Source organism: Nematostella vectensis, chromosome 9 (genome assembly GCF_932526225.1).
Source record: "Nematostella vectensis chromosome 9, jaNemVect1.1, whole genome shotgun sequence".
Taxonomy (NCBI): domain Eukaryota; kingdom Metazoa; phylum Cnidaria; class Anthozoa; order Actiniaria; family Edwardsiidae; genus Nematostella; species Nematostella vectensis.
The window spans coordinates 7,587,837-7,615,504 of record NC_064042.1 but is presented as its reverse complement, the minus strand read 5'-3'; the positions used below and the strand labels follow the sequence as shown (position 1 = coordinate 7,615,504).

The following is a 27,668-nucleotide window of genomic DNA, read 5'->3' as shown; positions in this document are numbered from 1 at the left end:
ACTACGACTTTCCAACAGTTCTTAGGTCTCTTGAGATACTTGGTAACCCACGTTGACATCAGTTTGAGAATATGCCCGATAACTTCGTAATCGACAACTAGAGTATTCGGGTGACCGTTTCCATCTTACGATTGCAACAGCATTCGGATCCTCTATGTTAGTTGATTCCCGCATAAGTTTGTAAACATCTTCTAGTGCTGGCGGGGGGGGGGGGGGGTTCGTTTACCCATTTAGCCGACCTTTTCTATTAAAAAGCTCTCCCTGGCTCGCTGTGGTACTAAATTTTTCTTCATAAGAGCGGACCTTCCAGTTGAGTGGGGTGGTTCTTCCGAACCCCCCTTGGCTACGGGCTTGGTCATGCATTCATGGTATCCCCGAATGAATGAATCCACCTTCACAACTAGAGCCATCTCGACATGCTTGTGTACAATACAATGTAACAAGCCTTCAACGGAACTGATTGTTTCTACACGTCTCATTATCACATTGCGCGGACTCAGCAGGCAACGGCCCGCTTTGAACACGTGTATTGCTCAAATTACAGATAACAGCATAACAACAAAGAACGAAACCACTAGGGAACTCTACTGAGCGTGAGAAAAAAAAAAACGACAAAACACACAAATTTCACAGAATTCAAGCTTTTGTGGTGAGCTCCCTGTGTTTCCGGCCGTCAATCTTATAGCTAAAGGTCGGACGATGTAAACTGACACGAAGCAGCAGTGAAATATGTCTTCTGTGCTATTTTGCAAAAGTTGCAAAGCAGAAACCAAGTACATTTGTTTAATCTGCGAAAGAGCCGTATGCAACAGATCGGAGTGGGGTAAACCCCTGGCTGAGGAAACCCCTAACTGGAAATCTGGTTTTGCGTATCAGTGTTGGTCATGTACCACCAGTTCCAGCCACGTGGACGGTGAAAATAATAAAGATAGTGTCAATACCGAAGCTGACGGCAATTCCAAAGCCAAATCTCGCAAACGAGCCAGGGAAACTACAGCGCCAAAGAGGAACTGTTTAAGTTTGAAACAAAGAGTCGAGTTGATTAACTACGGGAAAGATCACCCTAATGAAGGCTACCGCAAAGTCGCTAAACATTTTGGTGTCGGAAGGACGCAAGCGCAGAAAATCTCAAGGAGAGTAAGGCAATTCTCTCTAAATATGAAACCAACGTCCGACCCAGTAAGAAAAAGAGGATTCGCACAGAAACCTATCGAAATGTGAACGACGCTCTATGGGATTGGTATACAGTTTGCCGATTATCTAATGTCCCAGGTAGTGGTCCGGTGTTGCAGGAGGAAGCCTTGATTATCGCAGAGGAGTTGGGTGCAGATGGCTTTACCGCCTCTAATGGCTGGCTTCAATGTTTCAAAGAGCATTTACAACATGCAAAGAATGGCCACTGCTGGCGAAGACGGGGATGTGAGTTTGGAAACGTTGGAAAGCTGGAATGAGCGAGTAAGAGAAATCACAAGAGGATGGAAGCCAGAGAATGTGTGGAACATGGACGAGACCGGGAGTTTTTGGAAAGGACTTCCAGACTCAAGTTTGAATGAGAGAGGAAAGCGCTGCAACGGAGGAAAGTCGGCCAAGCAGAGAAACGCGTGGGCATTTTTTGCCAACTCTACTGGAGAGAAAGAAGATCCGATTGTTATCGGAAACGCCGCAAAGCCCCGATGTTTCAAAAACATGAAAAACCTCAAACGGCCGTATGGATGCTGGTACTATTCCAAAGCCAAAAGCCTGGATGACGTCAGAAATCATGGAAGAAGTGCTAGGGCGATTGAATGAAAAGCTGAAAAAGAAAAGTAGAAAAATACTGCTGTCCATGGACAACGCTTCCTGTCACCCCCAATCACTTGCCGATAGTTTTTCAAACATCACTGTCAAGTTTCTCCCCAAGAATAAGACATCAAAGACGCAGCCTCTTGATGCTGGCATCATCGCAAACTGGAAGGCGAAATACAAGAAAAAGCTACTGAGGTATGTCTGCTCCAAAGTTGATGGAGAGCAGACTGCCAGCGACATCGCCAAAGGTATTAACGTGGCTATGACGATTGAATGGGGAAAGCAAGCCTGGGACGAGGTATCGCCCGATACCATAGTTAAATGTTTTAAGAAAACGAAGCTGTTCCCCGAGGAAATGGAAGAGGAGGATGATCCCTTTGAAGGCGAGGATGAGTTAACAGCCCTACAAGAACTTCAAGTGGGCGGTTCCTGTGATGCGAGCACATTTCTCTCAAACGAAGAAGAGATACCGGTTTGTTTGCTTCTAGTTGATGCCTTGAATCCACACTGGAGAGAGGACCTACGTGATGACCTACATGATGAAACAAATTCAGAAGTCGGTGCTGACGTACAGGTCGTTGGAGATGACGACGATGACCCAGAGCTAAAAGAACCAGCCATTAAGACGGTATTGCAAGCCGACCGGCTAGCGGAGCAACTCAAAGACTTGTTTGTTTGCTTCTAGTTGATGCCTTGAATCCACACTGGAGAGAGGACCTACGTGATGACCTACATGATGAAACAAATTCAGAAGTCGGTGCTGACGTACAGGTCGTTGGAGATGACGACGATGATCCAGAGCTAAAAGAACCAGCCATTAAGACGGTATTGCAAGCCGACCGGCTAGCGGAGCAACTCAAAGACTTTGCCCAATTTTATGGACACGAGCAGCTTTCGCTGGCGTTATGTAAAGTAAATGAGTTACTTTACGAGATGAAGCTATCCTCACCAAAAACACAAAAAAGTATAACCGACTTCTTCCCGTCCTCGTAGTCCAATAGTGGACTTAAAGCCACATTGCACCAGTTTACTTCCGGTCGATTACGTAACAATCTCCGATTATTTTTAACGGAAAACGCGAAAAATATTTCAAAATATTGAAAGCAGTGTGTTTATTGGAAGTTTTTTGAGGATGTGGTTGATAATTTAGAGCGGATGGCCTCTTTAATACCTCAGATTTTAATAGATTCTTGTCTTTTAACGGTTTAGGTTTCCGTCGGACCTCCGAAAGTAAACTGGTGACAATGCAGCTTTAAGATGACGATGGGGGGGGGGGGGAGAGGGGACGAAGACGGCGCCCCCCTTCAGTGGAAAGTTAGATCCGCATCTGGGCTGAGTAGCGCTTGAATGACTATATAAAATAGGGAAAACAGGCATTCTCAAATCTGGGGCCTAATGCAATATGCAACTCAACAATTAAAAGAGCGCGCAAACAATTATATGGCATAACAGGAATACCAGACATTTTGTCTACTATATTCAATTAATAGTAATCTGTTGTCAAACACTTATTCAAAATAGGGTAGTATTGTAGCCCGCGTTGCCTCAAGGTTATCAAATAACAGCGCCACAAATATTTTTTGATGTTTTGATATGTCTAAGTATCTGTGTGGATTTCAATATTTTTTTATGTATGCGTTACCTACAAAATTGGATACGACACAAATATTCTCAATGAAACCTTGAAAGTACTTATTACTTGATATAATCACGTCAATTTAATATCGCGAATTTGGGTAAAACACATGTCCGGAAAGTATTAACGGTGAGGTCGAAATTTCTTGATTCATGAACGGATGGAAAATAGAATGTATAAGTGAGGTGTGGTTTCGGAGAAAATCGCAAGACATTGGCATAATACTTAGCCAGATATTCAGCCGGGGCCTGGGTCCTACGTTTCACTCTACGTGTTCTTCATTTTGAGGGGGAAGGGGGAGGGTGTAGTGAAACGTAGGACCCATGCGCCGGCTGAAAATCAGGCTATATAATACTCGTAAAGTAAAGTTTACAATCCGCAGAACAGAAATGAATGGAACCGCGCGTTGATTACGCTTTTTTTTTTTGCATCGAAAGAATACCATTTTTGTTTGCTTTCTACCGGAGTAATCTCCTTCATCATCGTTGTCTAACATGCTCGAAGTAAATTCCCAAGCCTGCTTGTACGATGACCTCAAGATAAACGAGGTATTCCAAATAGGCTATAACAAGGTGTTGCAAAAGCCCAAACTTTATTTAAAAATAAGTAAAACATTGTGAGTATGCGATGTGTGAAAGGCTGAGCGAAGATATCAATAACAAGCTGAAATGTTTCTAAAATGTTTTCTAACGAAAACAAAGGTTCGTACCTTCCTCTGCATGGAAAATCTAAATAATAGCATCATAAAAATAACATTATATAACATCGACCTAGTGGGCTAAAAACCCGTCTGCGTTTTTAATAAGTGAAAGCGGTTTTGGCTTGCTTGAAGCGATTTCGCTCGTTTTCTGCCCCCCCCCCCCCCCCCCCCTATCAGACTAATATAGGGTTTAAAATTGTCTCGGTCTATTTTAGACCACAAATAGCTTAATATTTTTAAACACCAAATTCACAAATCACTGAAATAACAACCAAAAGAGACAAACTTTTGCAATACCCTGTTTTGTATCTACCCATAAAGTGTTGCTAGGGAAAATATATAAATAAACAATTTTAATTGTTTATTTATATATTTTCCCTAGCAACACTTATTAAAATGAGCAAAAAAGACTTACAAAAAAGACTTACATGGAAGTGATGTTTGGAGGTATGTCGGTAGGTATTGAGGTCAGCCCTGCATTGACACAGTCCAACTCGACTCCCCTCCACGTCACGATTTTACACCCTTTCGATTGGCTTCCTGTGTTAAAGTACCAAAATCAGCTCTAGAGGTCCCTCCGGAACGTGTCTAGTATGAATTATACATGTGCAAGGCTAAAAGGATTAGAAAGAACAAAAAGAACAGCAATGCCCTGTGTTTTCTGTATTATATTTAAAAACTTCATACGGAAAATCAGAAAAAAATATAAATTAGGGGGACTTCTACATCACTCGACTGTTGGATGGATCATCCCTAAACTTTCTTTCCCTACACCAATCTTTAGATCATTTGGTAACCGCAATAGTCAATGTGTAAAGAGAGCCGTAAAATATCTTTACCCTAGGTTTTCAGAAGCCTTCCATGTAGATTGAGCGTGCGCATGTGCATAGCATTTATTACCGACGTTTATCGATCTTCATCGGTTCGATTCAATACAAGTTGTATAAAAATTTATTTTAGTCAGTTGCCAGTTCAGCAAACGAACGTTAGTTCGGCGGTTTGGTCACTTGTTTTCTTTTATAAATTTGAACGAAATTTTTTTCTTAATTTTTGTAGATACAGTACTTGGTTTGTCTCACGAAGAAAAAAAAAACAACCAAAGGCTCTGTGAGCCAACTCGTGATTGATGTATCTAATTAGTTATTTTCTTGTGTGCATAAAACATATACAGGATACTGAACATAACATGAACACATCCATGATGCTGAAAGTACATAAAATTCCCTTATCCCTTTTTTCGATGTCATGACACACCAAGAACAGTATAATTCATTATTATTATAAAAAGGAACAAAAAAATAATAAAATAAAAAAAACAGAAAAAAATGCGCTACTAGTGGGAATCGAACTCGGGTCGCTGCGGTGGTGGGCAAGTGTCCGCACCGCTGGACTAACGTATCATTGCTGACTCGACGTGCAACTAAAATTAGTTTTACTACTACTGGTATCGTACGGATCGAAAAACATTTTGCTAGCATGTCATACATCAACATATTCTTTCAGGAAACAAAATAAAATTCCCGCAATAATTGATCACGCTACTGTCATACAATGTGTTTTGTGCATGTTAACACTCTAGAAAGGCGCAAAATCGCTATTCGATGAATAAGTAGGGGCCATGTGTTTGTACGAGTTTGTTTGATTTTTAGTTTAGTTGACTGGGAAGAATGGGAAAAATTAATTTGTGGAAATCTATCCTCTTCTATTTTTACCTTAGAACAGAGGCATTTTTTCTTATTACCCTGCAAACAGAGACCCAGCTAACAGAACCTTTATCTCATGTTTCTCGGACTTGAAAGTCGCAGTTTTGGCTAGTCGCTCTTTCAGCACAAATTCAATCAAACAACGCAAAAACCTAGAGACGTGAATCGGCCACAACAAAGAGACAAAGAGAAATCAAAAGTTTTACTAGCATTCTACTTGTTTTGTTTACAAACTTAAAACTTGAATTGGACTGAACCGTAGAAGATCGATTGACGTCAGTGACGAAGGCGCATGCGCACGCTCAACCCACATCGAAGACTTTTCTGAAAATACTAGCTTATATATTCTTTACGGCTCTAGCGAAAAATTTCCGAAGCTGTCACAGGTTGGTAACAAGGTACTATGCTTTAACCGGCTTTAACAGAATGCCAAAAATTAAGGCATAAGCTTCCTAAGGATATCCTAATCCAGGCATCAATTATGCGCTCTCGGCGACACTTGTCAAAACACGATTCAATTTTGATTCCATTGATCTTCCCCATCATCAGACGAACGTTATTTGTTTCTTTACACTGAGATCTGCCTTCTCCAGGCATATAACATAGATTTCTCGCACAGTAAGAGAGTTTTCAGAATACTTTTCAGTTTTCAGTTTTTTTTTCGAGACAGCTTTAGTGTCCGTTTACAAGTGTTCGCTTACAGGAGAGAAGGATTTCTTTTTGCAGGTGTGTAAGTAGTGTCCTTGAGTGGAATGTGTATGTATGTATGCGTGTTGCGCAATTCGGGCAGGTTCCTTTTAAACGCCCACCACTTATTGCATTCAAGGAATTCTACGAGACTTTTCACAAAACTTCTTTCGCTAAGGCATAACCAATCTACCAAAAGATCCTATCTGTGGATATGCCAAAAAAAAAGACAATAACAATAACTTTTTCTAAACTTGCGAATTGTGAAAGCCCTTGTGACATACACACCCCGTCTTAACTATCAAAGGCTTATATTTCCAAATATCAAACGGCAATAGAAATGACAATGTAAACGGTTTTCAGTGTTCTCCGATTCTTACCTTGGACAATAATGCAAAGCTCAGACATAAGGAGAAGCTTGAACCATGGTAACACCATGACGGAGAGGACTGTGGACACAAGCCGTATGCAATTGTATTATTAACAAAATAAAATTAACAGGTTAAAAGCTGGTAAGGTTTTAAGTTGTATGCACAGAAAAAAAAATGGGTTTGACATGACAAAGTTTATTGGTATAGGTAAAGGACGGACGATAGGACTACTAATCGCGCGAATATGGGTCTAACGTAAGTCGCAAAACAAACAAAATCTGGGAATGTACTCACAAATGTGACTTTATCACCAGCCCAGTAGATCAAAAGCATTCCGCATCGACTCCCTGCATTCAGGTGCATATTCCCATTCAGTATCCATCTACTGTTTATATCCTAAATGCCTCTGATATCGTGCAGAGCGTTTCAATTAACTCTTTTTTAATATACAATTATCTTCCATGACTTTGAAAAAAAAACACTCGGGCGCAATTAATGATTCGTTTTTTTCCGCTTTTTTATATTGTTAGCTAAAACTCATTTCTACTAAATAGGTCGAACGAAATGATTTTCAATGCCTCTAAAACACATTATCAGTTCAATACTGGTGAAGCCTTCCGGCGATATTTAAATAAAACTTTGATAGACGGACCATGACTCAAGTTAAGGAAAGCAAACAGTTTAACAGTTTGAGTTTACTTACTTGATAAGAATACGAAAAATGCCACTTTAGATTTGATTGTCTGATATTTTTAGAAATCTGCAATCTATCAAAGATCATATAAAATTTTCAAAAGTATCTATTCTAGGCTGTCGAGATCAACAGCCGTTTTTATCATGAGTGGCTGGGACCATTTTCTATATTTTTAAACCACAAACCCTCTACGTACCCGCGTAAAATTAACAAAGTCATTATGAAATTCTTCAGATAAATGACTTGGATAGACTGGAAGTAGATATATTAACATGCGAATTGTTTTGCGTAGTTACGAGTTTTAATTGCACACATAGGGTTGGGATTTTTTATCGCTTTTTGACCAGCACAATCAACACCAAAATGATAAGCAAGTTCGAAAATACCGGTAGGAGACCAAGATGATCCTAAAAGTTGACAAACAAACCCTAACTGCTAGTATTTATAAGGTAGAGCTCCATTAAAGTTCCGATTTCAGTCACACATAGTGGTCACGTGGTGGCAATTATAAGTTTCGAATGTTCCAATACTGCATCTGCAACAGCCTTAGATCGATTACAACGACAATAAAAAAAACATAGTGGTTCGTTATGCTACCTACCACCACCGAGAAAATACTGATAAACACTATGCCAGTAAATAAATAATGCATCGTTGTTGATTTAATGTGCATTTGCGTTTGTCTCTTTGTCTGTTTTTGACTTCTAGTGCTTCTCGGAGTTTTCTCATTGGATGGCGGTTTAACGCCCGCCTTAAGGTACCGCGCGTCCATTTAAAAGAACTGGCTTAAAAAAATACATTTTCAAAGCGCCCACATACAATATTGACCTAATTTCCCTAATGAAACACCGAAGATTAGGAGTTTATTGCACTGCTAGGGTAAATCCAAACCAATTGAGGATAATTAAACGAAGGTTCAAGTTTGACAAAAAAAAAAAAGACGACTGTAGTAAAAAAAAATGTTACACCCCTCTCAAATATGATGTAAGGAATAAATTGGGTTTAAACAATGCGCCTTTGAAATAAAGCAATATTAGGTTGGGTCGATCTTGTTCTAAATCTATTATAAGAATTTGAACATCTCGAGATAGACGTCTTGAAGAATGATGATGATTTTATCCTTTAGAAACTATATAAGAAATCAGCCTATGAGCCACTTGGTTCTCAGTTCTCTAATGAGACGCTCAAATAAACACAGCAAGGAGCTTCCTTCATTTGTCTCACTTCTCTTATTTTGGTGAAACGCTACAATCCTCGCCAAACATGGCTAACGAAACTAAGGACTCAGAGCGGGTAGCGAATATATATGAGGAAGCTTTTAAAATTCTCTGAGGCTGAACAGAAGCGAACAGCTCCGAACAGCAGCTCCTGCTTATCCGAAATAACGGCGTGGTAAGGAAGCTAGCCTAGTTAAACAAGCTGACAAAACCAAAGACAAAGAGATCTAGTTCGCCGTTCTAAAGTGTAAGGAGAGTGTGGAGCACATGAAATGGGACTCAGTTATATTAAACGGGATATGCTGCTTCCTAATGAAGTAGACGGTGAAACAACCATACGTGAGGCAATCAAGGAGTCGTTGATTTTTTAGTTTTAATGTGGCTAAATGCATTGTAGGCGAAGTTGAACCGGGACTGAGGGGGTTCTAACGCCTCCGGGGAACTCGGGGAGGGGGGGGGGGGGGTGTGGAGGGGATGGCTATGAGACAGTGTGTATTATCACTAGCCCGTCGTCGGGAAGGTCTTACTCGGGTTACACGGAATCGAGGCGGATGCGTGGATAATCCCTTTTGTTCTTTCAGGGATGGTCAGATTTTTATCAGAGAACATATTCCCTTCCCACCCCGCAAGAATTAGGTCAATATTTTCGTTTTCCGAAAATACTGGGTACGGGCCTGGCTAGTCAAGAGTAGCAGAGCTGTGGGAAAGTTTTTGTGAGATAAAGAAAAAAAGCATGGCGCTAGAGGGGAAAGTCATTGCCTACGAAGCCATTTTAAAAAGCACCGACAAGAAGGTACTAAAATTAGAACACCAAGTGAAGAGACGCAAGGCAAAGAGGTCACTCCTTAAAAGGATGTTTGGTAGACGACACTTTAACGGAATGTAACACGCTAGAGGTGCTGTACATGTACTTATCAAAGTACAGCATTGATGGGAGAACATAACTAGTCATTTTTTATTTCCATTTTGTTTAGTTTGCTCTTTTAATTTGTTGCGTCTTTGTATTTAATCATGTCGAGAAAGTCATCAAAAAAGGCAGCGAAGAACCGAACTGATTCTTTATCTCCCGGTCCGACTACTATCGTCGAGGACGAGGAATTGGTTACAATGGCGGCCGTGAAAAATCTTCTGGCCGTCCAGGAATCCATGATGAGATCCCTATTTGAATCAATGGTATCGCAGATAAGTAGCCGGGTCGATGACCTGGTAGAGAAGGTTTCGGGCCTAAAGGCAAGCCTTGAGTTCACTCAGAGTGAGGTTGAACGCTTTGGGCCTATCAACAAGAAAGTTAAAGAGACTGACAGCGAGGTTGTTAAAGTAAAGGACGCTCTCGAGTATCTCGAGAACCAGTCGAGACGTAATAATATACGTGTGTCCGGAATACCCGAAAGTCCAGGAGAGTCGTGAGCCGATTCAGAAGCTAAAGTGAAAGAGGCGATCCAGACGAAGCTTATGGTTTGGTATTAATCGTCGTCAAAGTAATTCACGTTTGCCTTCTACATTTAAGGTTGCCGGCCGTGAAGTCAGCGATCCGATGGAGATTGCAAATGGTTTTTGTGATTATTTCACAAATCTTGGTCCCTCGTTAGCGGAGAAAGTACCATCTTCTGATAAATGTTTCTCTAGTTTTCTGAACAATGATATTCTTAATTCAATATTTTTTCCTGATACTGATCACCAAGAAATCATTGAGATCTGCTCAAGCCTTCGTCCTGGCACAGTTGCTGGGTTTGACAATATACACATGGATATTATAAAGCCAAATATTGATATCATTTCCAAACAATAGCTGATATTATCAATTTATCTACTCGGTCTGGTATAGTCCCAAAGAAGTTAAAAGTGGCACGCGTTTTACCACTGTTTAAGGCTGGTGATCAGGCTTTTTATGCAAACTATAGACGTCTTACAGTTTTTTCGAAATTTTTCGAGAAAGTTGTGTATAAACGGTTATATAATTTCATGATTAAATATGATATTCTATCAAATAACCAATATGGTTTTAGAAAGAACCATTCGACAGCTCTTGCACTTCTTTATTTATACGATACTCTATCTAGTGCTATTGATTATAAAAATATACTCTAGGCGTTTTTATTGATCTGTCAAAGGCGTTTGACACGGTCAATCATAGCATTTTACTAGAAAGGCATAACTATGGAATACGTGGAACTCCTCTCAAATGGTTTGAAGGTTATCTTTCAGATAGAGAGCAGTTTGTAAATTTTAATGGCGTTTCTTCTTGTCGTAAATTAGTGAAGTGCGGTGTCCCACAAAGCAGCGTGCTCGGGCCGCTTCTCTTTCTGATTTATATCAATGATATATGTAGCGTTTCAACCGCCTTAGACATACTTTTATTTGCTGATGATACAAGTATATTTTTCTCCCATAAAAACTTAGACTCATTATGTCTCACAATCAATAATGAACTTACCAAATTAACAGATTGGTTTTGTGCAAACAAGTTATCTATAAATATAAAAAAATCAAACTGTATTATCTTAAGGCCACAGCAAAATAGGCAAAACCTTGATATAAAGGTCACCTTAGGTGATCAGAACATAAAGCGAGTCAAAGAAACAGTATTTTTAGGTGTTATTCTTGACGAACACTTGACATGGTTATCACATATTACCAATGTCGCGCGTAAGGTTTCAAAAGCTGTAGGAATTATGTATAAAGCTAGTTTTTGCCTTTCAAAGCAATCACTATTGACGATGTATTATTATTTGTTATATCCATACTTGCAATACTGTGTTAGTGTTTGGGGATCCACTTATCCATCTAATTTAAATCGTATTCTCATGCTTCAAAAACGAGCAATACGTATAATTGTTGGAGCATCCTATGATGCACACACTGATCCGATAAATAGGAATCTAAACATATTGAAATTCAATTATTTATTTTTATTTCAAATAGGTAAGTTAATGTATCAATTTAAAAATAGGTTACTTCCCCAAACATTTAACAGGATATTTCAATTGAACTCCCTGGCATGGTTCCGTTCTTATCTGGCCAACAGAACACAGCGCACATGTTGCGGTAATTCATTGTCCGAGGAACTTCCAGTCACTCACGGGGTGCCCCAAGGAAGCATCTTGGGCCCGTTGCTGTTTGTCATCTACATAAACAGCTTGCCCGATGTTTTGGAGTCCTGCTGTGCCTCTCTTTATGCGGATGATACTGTGATCTACTGTTATGGTTCTTCCTCTAAGCAGTTGAGCGATAACCTCAATCAAGATCTTTTGGCCGTTGCTAAATGGATGGACGATCACAAGCTAACACTAAATTTGGAAAAGACGAAATGTATGCTCTTAGGCAGCAACAGGAAACTAGAGAGTAAAATCAAACTTTCTGTGTCGATTTCAAATTACAATGTATCTAATGTGAGTAATTTCAAATATCTTGGAGTATTCATATCTTCCGACTTGACATGGTCAGAGCATGTTGAATATTTATCTGGCAAAATCAACCAAAGACTCGGTCTTCTAAGGCGCATTAAGCATTTATTGCCTTTTAGAGCTAGACTTCTTTATTATAATAGTCTAGTTCTGCCCCTTTTCGAATATGCTGATTTAGTTTGGGGCGATAAGCATAATGTCACTATCATGTCAAATTTACAAATCCTCCAGAACAAGGCTGCAAAAATAATACTTAATAGACCACTGTACTCGTCGGCAACAGACGCTTTAGCCAAACTTAAGTGGTTACCTCTAGAAAAGAGGCGTTTTCTTAGAAGATGTGTATATGTCTTTAAATGTTTAAATGGTCTCGTAGAGCATGAAATGGATCTGTTAAAACCCGAAGATCAACATAATTATAATACCAGAAACAAATGTAATATTAGGCTCCCTAGTGTGAAAAGAAACTGGGGCAAACAAAGAACTGAGTACCATGCAGTCAAGGATTTTAACTCACTTAGCCAGGACATTAAGAGATGCACAAATATTTGTACTTTTAAACGTAGTATTTCTCAAATTTTAACCTAGGTATTTTGATTATAGTATTTTTTTAATGTAACGATATATCAACAATATATTTTTTTTCTTAATTTTTTTTTCCATATATTTTTTATAGATTACTGTTATTATTTATAAGTCGAGGTCCTTTTTGAAAATCATTTTAAATGAAAAAGCTCTCCTCAATAAAGATTATTATTATTATTACTCTCAAATTCACGATTTTTACACGAGAAGCTCTAACTTGTTCTATATTTCAAAGTTTAGAACAAATATACATAAGTTTGCGTTAAGACATCAGGGACCTAAATATTTCAATTCATTGTCTTCTGATATTCAGTCTGCCAAAACGCTTAACTCTTTTTGTAATAAGTTAAAGACTCGATTTGTGTTTGTGTGTGTGTATGTTTTAAGTATGAAAAAAAATATGAAAGCTCTCCTAACAAATATTTATATAATTAATCTGACTGTCCGAACTATCAAATATGTATTATACGTCTCGTATAAGCCTTGCGGTTTCTTACGGTCCTCCTTGTCACACTATGTAAATTATTATATTATTATCTTTATTTAAAAAAATGTATTAAGTGACAAAACAAGAAACTGAAACTAAACTGAAATGTACATGGTCTCAGGAGGATTACTTAATGCACCGACCGGGATTGGATGGAAAAGTGATCATGAACTTTGGGATAATTGGAGAGAAAAACAGCTGATGAAATATACAAGACCGTCGCTAACATGGAGTTGAGTGAAAGTTGTTAGGAGCTGCCCCAGAAACATCAGGGAATGTGGTACCTTAGGCAGAAAAACATTCATCCAGTCATCCAGTGTCTATTACAGCCAGTTATCGAAAGTTGCATATCATCCGAAAAAGTCCATGACATCGAAAACCCTGTTGAGTTACTAAAGCAAGCTCAGTCGCTGGAACCAGGACCAGGATTACACATGGCTGGAAATGCCAAATGATAGGTCGCGGTATTAATGCTCCTTTTGCTATTTCTGCTATATACATGTCGAACAAAGTGGTATTCTGTTTTAAATATCAGTAATAAAAGAAGATTTTTGTCGGCCAAAATTAGAGATTAAAACCTTTTAACAAACAAGATGATAATAGTAATTAATAGTAATAGTAATAATAATAATGACAATGATAACTCAAGTGTATTAAGGCTTGGATCCTAAGCTAAAACAGTTGAAATTTTAAAAGTTGCCTTAAAGTGAGTTAACATTGCCTTAAATGCACCATTTTTGGTCAAAACATCAAACTCGGCAATGTTAGCTGATTGGTAATGTTTTATTTTGAGTAATGACGTCATCCAGCAGATCACGTGACTTTTGCAAATCAAAATTTCCAAAAATTCTGCGCTGGTGGATACGCTATGAAAAAGAAAACATCGCATGTTTTTATGTTCCTTTGAAACACATCTGCACACTGATGTGCAAGAAACGTTTTACCTTTTTGTCACAAATCAACATTTTAATTCGCAGCAGGTCACGTGACTTAACAAAATAATTAATATCTTGTTAACGGCAGAGAAAAGTTTGGATGCTAAAACGCTATCATATGACACACATAAAGTTAACACTTATTTAGTAAACATCTTTGTCCAAGCTGTTTTCCCCACCGGCGGAAAGGCAAAAAACTATTTTGTCACGTGATCTATTATGTGACGTCAACACCAGCAAGAAAACATTACGAAAATGTTAAGGCCGTCGACTTTAATCATCTTGCCAAAAAGAACGAATTTAAGGCGATGTTAACAAAGTTTATGGCGAAAAGTTATATTCGATGCTAAAGCAATCTAACCAGGCCTTAATATACTTGAGAATGATAGTAGCCGCAGCAGCAGTAGTAATAGTGGTGGTAATGATAAATGGTAATCGCAATAATAATTTATTCATATAGCTCCATTTCCTGAAGCACAAAGGCTTTTTTAAATAAAATACAACATAAAGAAGGAAAATAAAAACCCAATTGAGAATGAAAAAAAGAAGACGCAGATACAAAACAAATAGAGATAAATATATTGAACTACATTATTATACTTAATTTTCGCGATTTTCTTATTATCGTAAAAAAACAGATCACTTTATTTTTCGCCATTTTGGGTATTAAAATCAAGCAAAACAAGTGGAATTAAAATGTGCTGTAATCATCAAAACTAAAACAATTAAAAAAAAGATTAGTGGGATAAATTTATTTTCATAAAAATCTATAAATACAAGTCCAACTCAACCCCTTACCGTACTATATGTACATTAGATGACTAAATAGACAAGGTGTTTCCATAAAGCTTAAAAAACGGCCAAAGGCTTTTTGTGTACTCACATAATTTTCGCGCATCCTAATTTTCGCGATACCTAATTTTCGCGTCACTTAATTTTCGCGAATCTTTTAAAATCGCAAAATTTGCTAAATTAAAGTGACGCGGAAATTAAGTGTAATAAAGGTAGGCAAAGGTAAGCTGTGACGTAGCTTTCAAGAGTCTGGGTGCACTGTATGAAAAAGACCTGTGTCCCATATGTAGTTAATTTAGCTAAACGCTGTTTCATTAAATCTTTTTAGGCAGACCTGAGCATTGACCAACAGCATTTTAGTGATGTAGATTGGTGTTAGGCCATTCAGTGCAATAAGAGTATGGAGTATTTCATTTATTAACATGTTGTTTCTGTTAGTTTTAGAGAAACTGTATTTTAATTTCTTGATTGACAGGACAACTTGATTATTATTAGTAGTAGATTTTTCTAGAATTGGGAAAAGTAACGTCGGTAAAACGCCTACATGACCGTAAATATTACTGCTAGGAAATACGCAATACGCCCTATATTTCCGCGACGCTCGCCCACGTCTTACGTATCACGTAGGTTAGGACACGTCCCAAACAGGGATAAATATATATATATATATATATATATATATATATATATATATATATATATATATATATATATATATATATATACAACCCCTAAATTCGTTTAGTTAGTTAGTCTACCGCTACCAGCAGTAAAATGGGATCTGCTTCCTTTTTGCTACCAAGATTGGTGCAAGCGTAAACCAAAGTAGGTTAACCTCTTTATTATTTTCTAGTCTTTTTGAACTGTCATAAATTTGGCTATCATTTCGCGTTTTATGTCTGCAAGGTTATTATTGCTTAAACCACGAATTAAGCCTATATATCTAAACGTACAGTGCAACACTACTTCATGTAATAATTTAGGCTCTATGCGTTATTGTTACCGTTTACACCCCGATATTGTAAACCCTTCCCGAAGTGATAATGCTTTAGTACTTTAAGTTGTGCGCGTATGCACGTGACACACATCAACTCTGCAACGGAGCAGAATATCTCCGTATTTTACATATGCCTTCCCTATGTCACTTGCAAACGCAAGATATATCATATTATTCTATTCTAGTATCTAAGTACCTTGAAGTAGAATCCACAATTGTATTTAACCATTCTTTTTCAGTTCGAACCTACAAATTCTACAATTCTGCAAATCTACTAACTCATCAACTCTACACCAAAAGTCTGCGGACTAAGAACATCGCTACCCACGAACATTGCCTAGTGACTTGCTACTTTCCGATTTCGGTATTGCGACCCGAATTGCGGATTCCATATCTTACTATTCATATTATCTACTATTCAACATTTGATTATTTGTGTGATTCCGTGTACATAATAAATCGTTTTTAAATCAACCCGTTTGAGTTGGAATCGCGCTAACTTGCATCAATAGACAGTGTGCTGTCACAAGCTGGGGGTTTATCAAAATCGCGCTAACTTGCATCAATAGACAGTGTGCTGTCACAAGCTGGGGGTTTATCGAAATCGCGCTAACTTGCATCAATAGACAGTGTGCTGTCACAAGCTGGGGGTTTATCAAAATCGCGCTAACTTGCATCAATACACAGTGTGCTGTCACAAGCTGGGGGTTTATCAAAATCGCGCTAACTTGCATCAATAGACAGTGTGCTGTCACAAGCTGGGGGTTTATCAAAATCGCGCTAACTTGCATCAATAGACAGTGTGCTGTCACAAGCTGGGGGTTTATCAAAATCGCGCTAACTTGCATCAATAGACAGTGAGCTGTCACAAGCTGGGGTTTATCGAAATCGCGCTAACTTGCATCAATAGACAGTGTGCTGTTACAAGCTGGGGTTTATCGAAATCGCGCTAACTTGCATCAATAGACAGTGTGCTGTCACAAGCTGGGGGTTTATCAAAATCGCGCTAACTTGCATCAATAGACAGTGTGCTGTCACAAGCTGGGGTTTATCGAAATCGCGCTAACTTGCATCAATAGACAGTGAGCTGTCACAAGCTGGGGGTTATCGAAATCGCGCTAACTTGCATCAATAGACAGTGTGCTGCCACAAGCTGGGGTTTATCAAAATCGCGCTAACTTGCATCAATAGACAGTGTGCTGTCACAAGCTGGGGTTTATCAAAATCGCGCTAACTTGCATCAATAGACAGTGTGCTGTCACAAGCTGGGGGTTATCGAAATCGCGCTAACTTGCATCAATAGACAGTGTGCTGTCACAAGCTGGGGGTTTATCAAAATCGCGCTAACTTGCATCAATAGACAGTGTGCTGTCACAAGCTGGGGTTTATCAAAATCGCGCTAACTTGCATCAATAGACAGTGTGCTGTCACAAGCTGGGGTTTATCGAAATCGCGCTAACTTGCATCAATAGACAGTGTGCTGTCACAAGCTGGGGGTTATCGAAATCGCGCTAACTTGCATCAATAGACAGTGTGCTGTCACAAGCTGGGGTTTATCGAAATCGCGCTAACTTGCATCAATAGACAGTGTGCTGTCACAAGCTGGGGTTTATCGAAATCGCGCTAACTTGCATCAATAGACAGTGTGCTGTCACAAGCTGGGGGTTTATCAAAATCGCGCTAACTTGCATCAATAGACAGTGTGCTGTCACAAGCTGGGGTTTATCGAAATCGCGCTAACTTGCATCAATAGACAGTGTGCTGTCACAAGCTGGGGGTTATCGAAATCGCGCTAACTTGCATCAATAGACAGTGTGCTGTCACAAGCTGGGGTTTATCGAAATCGCGCTAACTTGCATCAATAGACAGTGTGCTGTCACAAGCTGGGGGTTTATCAAAATCGCGCTAACTTGCATCAATAGACAGTGTGCTGTCACAAGCTGGGGTTTATCGAAATCGCGCTAACTTGCATCAATAGACAGTGTGCTGTCACAAGCTGGGGGTTTATCGAAATCGCGCTAACTTGCATCAATAGACAGTGTGCTGTCACAAGCTGGGGTTTATCGAAATCGCGCTAACTTGCATCAATAGACAGTGTGCTGTCACAAGCTGGGGATTATCGAAATCGCGCTAACTTGCATCAATAGACAGTGTGCTGTCACAAGCTGGGGTTTATCGAAATCGCGCTAACTTGCATCAATAGACAGTGTGCTGTCACAAGCTGGGGTTTATCGAAATCGCGCTAACTTGCATCAATAGACAGCGTGCTGTCACAAGCTGGGGGTTTATCGAAATCGCGCTAACTTGCATCAATAGACAGTGTGCTGTCACAAGCTGGGGGTTTATCAAAATCGCGCTAACTTGCATCAATACACAGTGTGCTGTCACAAGCTGGGGGTTTATCAAAATCGCGCTAACTTGCATCAATAGACAGTGTGCTGTCACAAGCTGGGGGTTTATCAAAATCGCGCTAACTTGCATCAATAGACAGTGTGCTGTCACAAGCTGGGGGTTTATCAAAATCGCGCTAACTTGCATCAATAGACAGTGTGCTGTCACAAGCTGGGGTTTATCGAAATCGCGCTAACTTGCATCAATAGACAGTGTGCTGTCACAAGCTGGGGTTTATCGAAATCGCGCTAACTTGCATCAATACACAGTGTGCTGTCACAAGCTGGGGTTTATCGAAATCGCGCTAACTTGCATCAATACACAGTGTGCTGTCACAAGCTGGGGGTTTATCGAAATCGCGCTAACTTGCATCAATAGACAGTGAGCTGTCACAAGCTGGGGTTTATCGAAATCGCGCTAACTTGCATCAATAGACAGTGTGCTGTCACAAGCTGGGGTTTATCGAAATCGCGCTAACTTGCATCAATAGACAGTGTGCTGTCACAAGCTAGGGGTTTATCGAAATCGCGCTAACTTGCATCAATAGACAGTGTGCTGTCACAAGCTGGGGTTTATCGAAATCGCGCTAACTTGCATCAATAGACAGTGAGCTGTCACAAGCTGGGGTTTATCGAAATCGCGCTAACTTGCATCAATAGACAGTGTGCTGTCACAAGCTGGGGTTTATCGAAATCGCGCTAACTTGCATCAATAGACAGTGTGCTGTCACAAGCTAGGGGTTTATCGAAATCGCGCTAACTTGCATCAATAGACAGTGTGCTGTCAAAAGCTGGGGTTTATCGAAATCGCGCTAACTTGCATCAATAGACAGTGAGCTGTCACAAGCTGGGGTTTATCGAAATCGCGCTAACTTGCATCAATAGACAGTGTGCTGTCACAAGCTGGGGGTTTATCGAAATCGCGCTAACTTGCATCAATAGACAGTGAGCTGTCACAAGCTGGGGTTTATCGAAATCGCGCTAACTTGCATCAATAGACAGTGTGCTGTCAAAAGCTGGGGTTTATCGAAATCGCGCTAACTTGCATCAATAGACAGTGTGCTGTCACAAGCTGGGGTTTATCGAAATCGCGCTAACTTGCATCAATAGACAGTGAGCTGTCACAAGCTGGGGTTTATCGAGACTAACTGCCAGCTAAGGCAGTCACAGTTTCGTTTTATTTTTCTATTTACCATATATCGTTAGCTGTAGTAGCACTATAGAGCAGTAAGCTCTTCATTTTAATCAAAAGGCCATATTTCTTTAGCTCATTCCTGCAAAGCTTCTCTATATAATAGATCAAACGTTTGCGATGGGACAGGGCTGTTTGGAATGCCTGGGCGGGAATGGAAAGGCCGAATGGAAAGAGCATTCCCTGGGTTAGAATGGAAAGTTCATACCCGTCACTGCATAACCACTTTCCAAATTTGTTGTATAATTTTTGCCTCGCACAAGTAATCGAGGAACAACGAGGATCTCGATCTAATTATAGCCAAGTCACCAACTCCCCAAAATGAGTCTGCAAGAACATCGTACTCCAAGAAATTTGTAACCATCCAACCAATCCGACCTCAGTAAATAAATTAAGGGCAATGTTCAAAAAAGGAAAACAAGAAGGCATGACAAGGTATAATAGGCACAAACCGAAAACCGCAAAGACAACTTTCAAGTTGTTCAATAAAGCACATTGAAGAAGAGCTGTGTGGATGCGGAGACGAAAGCTCGTATATTTTACCTCAATGAAGTGCAAAATATGTCTATCCGTAAAGTAGCAGATAAACAAGCTATTCCTAGGTCTACCGTGTGGCGGATCAGAAATTCCTATACACAGAAACGACTCGTTCCATTGCTGGTCGTCCGAAAACCACTCGTCAACAAAGACGGATCGTCAAGGCCCTGAAATATTTGAGAAAAGAAGAGGGAAATTTCTCTGCTCAGAGAATTATGACTGAGGCGTTTTCTTCACAACAGGGGGTACAGTTTTCTTCAAGCGAGAAAAAAAGGGACTTTTGTTTGCAGCTGACATTAAGAAAAGGCTCATATTCGCCCGGAAAATGGTAAAAGAATTCAATCCCGATGTATGGACTAAGAGATTCTCGATGGAACCGGGTTTGGATATTAGCGATATCCGCTTGATCAGGCCCGTTCCCAGAAAGAAAGAGTTTGGAGAAATGTGTTGACTCACAACAGGTCCTACCGCTAAAGGGAAAAAACAGGGAACAAGTGGTTGCGTTATAAAGCTGACTGGCGAATATTTTGAGCAGTTCATCGACGAACACTTTGATTCAATGTTCTAATGGGCAAATAAAGGACCGAGTCGCATGTGGATACAAGACGGCGATCCCTGCCAGAATTCAGCAAGCGCGCAAAACGCCATGAGACGCGCAAATTCAAACCTCCTAAAAAATACCAGCAAGAAGTCCTGATATCAATCCCACTGAGAACGTGTTCAATAGTCACGTCATTGCTAAGGAGGCAAGCTTTACGTCGTAAAACAACGAAAGAGACATCCAAAGCCATGGAATCGGAAGGGCCGTGGATATGAGGAACAGATCTGTTACTACAAATAAGCTCCGGTATACAGAGTTTGTTGGGGATGGCGATTGCTCCAGTTTTAAAGATGTATCAAACTCTCGTCCATAGGGTGCTGTCAACATAACGAAAGTGGAATGTGTCGGCCACATACATAAGAGGATGGAAGGCAGGGTAAGGCGGCCCAAAAGGGACAAAAAAGATAAAAAACTGAATGATGGTAAATTTATCCGATCGATAGACCCGTCCCACACCAGCTTGGCTTCAATGTTTTTTATCTCTCTGAAGCAACGATGCTCGAGTGCTACCTCGAGTCGTTCAGTTCTGCATCCCTAGCCCTTGCACCTGAAAATCATCCGTTCGATTTCAGATTGTTAGCAACAAAATATAAACACGCGCGCAAGTTCAGGTGCTCTAGATATCTCACCATTGCTCTAGTTGAACGATCCCGTCCTCTCTCTCCGCTAGATGCTGTGTGTAAGCCCGTCTAAATCCACATTTTCTTCTCCTTTTTCTTCGTCCTCTATAGTGCCGGGACGCGCAAGGGGTTCGTCTTCGTAGGGAGCGAAGCTTGTACTATACTCCTCGGTACTATCGTCGCTAACTTCCGATAAATGTCCTTCATCGGAATCACTAATGCTTGATGGCTGACTTCTGTCAGCTGAGTACTCGACACTGTCACTTAAACTTTCACTATCCGACATTATTTCGTTCTTGTGCGCTTTCTATCGAAATGTGCCAAGAGATTCTTTGTAGTTCGCATTGTTATTAGTAGTATCATACGTATATTTGGTCCGCTTTTGGTCCGCTAGGGGAGGGGTGGTCAAGCTCGATTCTGATTGGTGGATATATGGTCCGGTGTGTGACGTCACAGGTGGTGTTAGCCAATGGGAATGGAGATATCTGGTTAGGGGTGTGACGTCACGCGGTACAGGGATTGGCTCCCGCGCGCGCGACGCCACGGTGACGTCAGCGCGGGAAAGGATATAAGGCTCTAGGTGTTTTTTCAGGTTAAGCAGCAACCTTTCAGCCATGAATGTAAAGTGCTTTTGCGGTGTCGAGGCTAAACAAGTAGGGTCAGCGTTGAGGTGTGGCGCCAACATCGACTATAAAAACGACCAAGTTGGTTGTGGGTACTATTTTACCATCGAGCAAGCCAAGAGTATAAAAGAGTACATCCCTGAGGGGAACACAGTCTTCGACTTCCCTGTGTGCGAGGGTCACAACCTCATCTGCAAGCCAGTGGTAAGCGCCGGTCAGTTCTCCAGAGGGCGTGTCTATTTTCAGTGTCCAGTGCAGGCACCCAACCAAAAATGCAAGCAGTTTGTGTGGGCGGAGGAGCCCAAAGATTCGGAGAGGAAGAAGCCTGCAGCAGTATGGACACCTCCCAGTATGAAGAAGAAGAAAGCGCCAGCAAGGGCCAGGAAGCAAACCCTCACCCCCCGCATGGGCGCAAGCGCAAACGCAAACGTCCCACAGCCGCCGCCACCACCAAGCAAGGTCCCATGCGTGGTAGAGGAGGGGGAGGACGAGGGGGAGGACGAGGGCATGGTAGAGGAGGTAGTGGAGGAGGAGGTAATTGCACCTGTGATGAAGAAGCAAAAGAAGCAGTGGTTGTAGACAATGACGATAGCAACAACAGTTACGAGGTGGAGGAGAAGGTGGTAGTGGTAGACAGTGACGACAGTGATTGTGGTGTGGGTGGTGTCTCTTCCGGTACCGTCTACAACGATGTAGTGGACTCTGCCAACAATCTATATAGTGTGGACTATTACGTTAAGAAGGTGGTATGGGATTTGATGGGTGAGGTGTTGCACTACAAGCACCAGCAAGGTACGAAGGACAGTTGGTTGAACACCTTTTATGAGGTTAGGGATGCCATCAGGGAGAACACTGGTCACATGTGGGAAGGGTTGGACAGGATGACGAAAGCGCTTGGGTTCACCATGCGATGGAGCCCTTGGTTCACCTACATGGAGGATCTAGTGAGCAATAGGGTCGTACCAAGGGATATGGTGAAGTTGTGCCGTGACGAGAAGTTGCCAGGAATACTAGAGGGGAAGGAGGCAGAGGTTTGGGAAACCACCAGGGACACAGCCCAACGTATAGGGAGGGTAGCCCACCTGTTCCCAATTGGGGAAATGTAGAGACACTGTAGTCATTGTTTACTTTTTAGTGTTTTTTTATTGTTACCACTATGATTAGTATAAAAAAAAAAAAAAAAAAAAAAAATGTATTTACTGGTTATAGGGTAATAAAGAAAAGTGTTTGTAGTGAAAAAAGTCACTCAGTCTCTTGGTGTTGGTCCACATTTCGCCGTTTGCGGGTGTTATCCTTGTACCTGTTGCGGATACGTTTGAGCTTTTTCAGCAGCTGGTTTCTCTGGGACTTCTCTCTCATGTTGCTTCCCATGAACTTATGCACTTGAGCGTCTAGCTCCAGTAGCATTGGTTGGTACGTACGTACTGCAGCGCTGTACCCTAACTCGTAGTTGCTGTTGGGTTGGTCCGCGTCCTGTTGGGGTTTGGAACAGTGTTAGATGACTTTAGCGATTATCAACAGCATCATCATTAGTCCTATCCCAATTATTATGAGTATGGTTAAAAGGTGAAGTATTAGTTTCACCCGTCTCTCTTTTTGGTGTATTACCCGTGGGTCCTCGTTTGGCTGTGACGCTTGACCCATAAGATCGGTGTAGCGTACGCGCAGGAGGTTGTATTCCGTGCGCAGGGTCTTCTCACGTTCCTCTAGAGCGCTGACTTGGTGGTTAAGGTTGGCGATCTCTAAGTCTTTTGCGTTGCTGGCAGGGTGTGACACTTGCGTCCCTTTCTCGCAGGTGTCTTTAAGATCACCATAGTCCACTTGCATGCGCAGGAGGTCGTATTCCATGCGTAGGGTCTCCTCACGTCCCTCTAGAACACTAACTTGGTAGTTGAGGTTGGCAATCTCTAGGTCTTTTGCATTGCTGGTGGACTGTTCTTCCAACACTTCTCTTTCTAGACCATACACCTTGCTATTGAGGCTTGAGATCTCCGCTTCGTGATCGTTGCATAGTTCCCGCAACCTAGTGCTTTCCCTCTCAGCCTCTTCCACTTGTCCTGCTATTCTGCACAATCTCCCGGTCATAAAGTCCCCTACGGCTCCTACGTGGTCGCGGAACGCTTCGCTGAGTGCATTCATGTTTCTTGCCGAGCGCGAGGTGAGATAGTGGCTACCCTCCGAGATCTCCTCCTCTTCATCTTCTATCTCAGTGGTGATGGTGACTTGAGTGGTAGGTTGGTTGGTCATCTTGTGTTTTTTTGGTCTGGTTAGACTATGAGGAGTTTTTGTGGTGTGCGTCTCCTTTTATACCCTTTAGAAGTGTTTAGGGGACGCCGATGACGTCGTTAGCTAAGTCTCTGATTGGTTAGTGGTTAAGGTTACTTGTTTTTGATAGGTTCTAGGTTATAATGCCTCTTAGGATGTCTAGACAGTGGGTCAAGAGGTTATCAGGCTTGTTGTTCTTCTTTGGGTTCTTCTCCAAGGTTACCATTCTTCTCGCGTCTTATTTTATTCAGCTCCCACTTCAGCTCTTCGATATCGCGGCATTGGTTCTCGATTTGCAGCTCCTTCTCTTCTAGTATTTCATTTAGCATTATCACTCTGTAGCGGAGGGTTTCGTTCTCTGTTGCAAAGTAATTACACATTGCATTTATCGCTTCGTGCTCCACTAGCTCTCCCTTTTGCCATCTTGCTCCTATTTCACGGATTATGCGGTGTGCCTTGCAATCTACAACGCTGCTGAGGTTACTTGCCCAATATGGTAGGTTGGCGAAGCTTGGGTTAGCCATGGTGTGTTTTTTTAGGGTGCCTGTTCGACTGAGAGTTTAGTGCTATGCGTCCCTTTTTATACCTTTTGGACTGTCTAGACAGTATAGTGGCAAGGTCGTTGGGAGGGTTTTTGATTGGTTTAGGTGAACTATGGTTGTCGGATGAGCCAATCGCCAGCCTAGGTGGTGTGTGACGTCATAATATCCTATAAGACATGGTCTGTTATTGGGTAGTTTTCAAAGAGGTGTTTTATTGGTTGGATAGTTCTATAAAAGAGGCTGTGCATTACTAGGGTCTCAGTCCCTTCGACTGTTCCAACCATGGCGAACAACAATGACGACGATGACGATTGGCTTAGACGCTTGTTGGGGATATTACCAGACCCAAGTGAGGATGAGGAGGAGGATGAAGAGGGTGCACAGCTCCCCCCTGATTTTTTCTATGATGAGCTTACTGACACACCCCAGTTTGCTTCTCTCGATGAGTTGTTTGACTACATAAACTACTATAACAATTTAGTAGAGAATGACTGTGTGTCTTTCGAGGACCCTTTTATGGATGTGGAAACCCCTTTGGGTGTACAACAAGGCGGCGGCAGCGGGGGAGTGAAGCGGAAGCGTGACCCTGAGGACGTTAGTGATAAGGATGATGTGATGTATGAGTTGCGTCAAACATCCACCAAGCGGTCTACCAAAATGCGCACCAATTGCTCCGACTACGATTTGAAGGTCGATTTACCCCTACGTGATAATCTAGAGGAGGCTTTGGAGGATGTTGAGGGAGTGCTAGACAGGGTGCTAGACGACACGTTACGTGGGGTGCAAGGGCATGACTACGCACGTATTACCATTGATGCTCCCTCTTTGAGGAACCCAATTTCGTTACCATTTATGCGACGTCAACAACTTACCCCTCAACGGATCATGGGCGTCATAGAGACGGTTGTGCAATCTAACCAACAGTTTGTGTTTGAGGGTGACTTCAGGCTCCATGTGATTCGTACTCATCTCCCATCAGGGGCTGGGAAAAACAAATTGAAGAACTCTTGTACATTGAACACGTGCGATTTGGATGCATGGAGGAAGGGGAAAAAAAGTATTATACGTATTGAGAACAGCGACGAGTTATGTGCTGCACGCTCTATTGTGACTGGGATGGCTATCCTAACCATGGACCCTAATGCTACCAAGTTGTATAAGCCCACATGGGGTCGTACGCGTGGCCCCCCGCTCCCCTTGCAAACGGAACGTGCCAAGGTGTTGCATGCCGAGGCTGGTGTACCTGAAGGGCCTTGTGGGATTCCTGAGATCCAGCAATTCCAACAATATCTGAGGGGTCAAGGGTTCGAGTTGAATGTGGTGTCCCGAGAGCATGGTAATACTGTGATCTACTCTGGGGACTTACCTGACCCAAAGTATAGGCTTTACTTATACTATGCCAAGGGTCATTTTGATTACGTTAAGAGTATGCCCGGTTTGTTGGGGCGTTGCTACTATTGCACAATATGCAAGAAGGGTTACGACTCCAAGCTACAGCACAAGTGTGTGAACTCGTGTTATGGTTGCGGAGAGGTGGATTGTTCCCCTTTGGTGCCGCCACCGGAGCAAGACCACCGTTGGGATTGGAAGTATTGCTCAGAGTGTAACAGGTACTTTCGTACCCCTAAGTGCTTCGACAACCATAAACTCGTCAAACCTAGAGGGTTACCCAATAAGAAAGATGTTACCCCTCGGTCGTACTGTCAGATGTACCATAAATGCGAGACATGTGGTAAACGTATTGATATGCTTGCCACCCGGAAGGAGGGGACGTCACATGTATGTGGGGAGTACAAGTGTACTGTCTGCAAAGAGGTGGTTCCCCCAGACCATTTGTGTTACGTGACTGTTGGTGCCAATGCTCTACCAAAGGACAAAGACGGTGATGATAGCATGCGTCTTATCGTTTTCGATGTCGAGGCGATGCCATTGGGTGATAAACACGAGCCTAATTTTGTGGGCGCTCAAAAACTGTGCGACACGTGTAAGGAGTGGCCCATGGATCGTTTGGAGTGCACCACGTGTGGGGTCCGAAAGCATAGTTTTACCAGTACCCGTGCGTTTTGCGACTGGTTATTCGGTGGCAGTAATGCTGGGTACACCTGCCTGGCACACAATTTTAAGGGGTACGACTCCTATTTTATCTTGGAGTACCTTTTTGAGAATGGTATTAAGCCCAATGTTATCTTCACTGGTGGCAAGGTGATGCATTTGAAGGTGGACTCGTTAAACATTGAGATGAAGTGTACCTTGAATTTTTTTCAAATGCCACTGAGTAAGCTCCCAAAAGCTTTTGGGTTCGACCACATCACTCAGAAAGGTGTATTTCCTCACTTTTTTAATATTACCGAGCACCAAGATTATGTAGGGCCTATGCCAGATTTGAGTTATTACGACTTACGGAGTATGAAGGAGGAGGACGCAAACGCTGTCGCTCAATGGCATCAGGAGCAAGTCACCCGTGGGGTTGTGTTCAACTTGAGGGAGGAACTTGCTAACTATTGTCACCAAGATGTTGAAGTACTGAAGAGGGCAGTGGTAGCCTTCGATAAACTCATCATGGATGCGGTTGGTCTCCATCCATTCAAGATAGCTATCACCATAGCCTCGCTATCTAGTCGGATTCTGCGCTCAAAGTTCTTGGAGGAGGGTAAAATTGGCCTAGTCCCTTTACGTGGGTACCGTGGGCACGATGTGCAGTCTTTGAAGGCACTACAGTGGCTGAAATACCTGGAGCGTCGTGACGGTGTGTGTATCCGACATGCGGGAAATGGAGGCGAGGTGCGCTTAGCTGGTAGAATTAAGGTGGATGGTTATGCTGCTGACACTAACACTGTGTACCAATACCAAGGTTGTTTTTACCATGGGTGTCCTACTTGCTTCCTACCTGATACTGTGAACCCCT

General features: G+C 41.7%; 3 protein-coding genes across 4 annotated transcripts in view; 1 reads left to right on the top strand and 2 right to left on the bottom strand.

Annotated features, from left to right (window-relative positions):
• The window catches only part of LOC5503221, a 29,962-nt gene extending 20,791 nt beyond the window's left edge, over window positions 1–9,171 (bottom strand). The window contains exons 1-3 of one of the 2 annotated variants that reach the window (XM_048732882.1): window positions 7,177–9,171; window positions 6,892–6,960; window positions 4,550–4,661 (exon numbers count right to left, since the gene is read on the bottom strand). In XM_048732882.1, coding sequence (XP_048588839.1) covers window positions 4,550–4,661; window positions 6,892–6,949 — 170 coding nt within the window. In that variant the 5' untranslated portion in view covers window positions 6,950–6,960; window positions 7,177–9,171. Of the gene's footprint in view, window positions 1–4,549; window positions 4,662–6,891 lie in introns of both variants that reach the window. The other variant, XM_032371568.2, reaches the window with a different exon arrangement.
• On the top strand, window positions 672–2,740 carry LOC116610898 (tigger transposable element-derived protein 6-like). The gene has a single exon (XM_032371569.2). The coding sequence runs from the start codon at window positions 1,330–1,332 to the stop codon at window positions 1,786–1,788; it is 459 nt and encodes a 152-aa protein (XP_032227460.2). The 5' UTR covers window positions 672–1,329; the 3' UTR covers window positions 1,789–2,740.
• Window positions 9,172–22,249: 13,078 nt separating the features above from the next.
• On the bottom strand, window positions 22,250–25,103 carry LOC116615314. The gene is made up of 2 exons (XM_048732542.1): window positions 23,565–25,103; window positions 22,250–23,429 (listed from the first exon to the last, which is right to left on the bottom strand). The coding sequence occupies exons 1-2, from the start codon at window positions 24,201–24,203 to the stop codon at window positions 23,199–23,201; spliced, it is 870 nt and encodes a 289-aa protein (XP_048588499.1). The 5' UTR covers window positions 24,204–25,103; the 3' UTR covers window positions 22,250–23,198.
• Window positions 25,104–27,668: the final 2,565 nt, after the last annotated feature.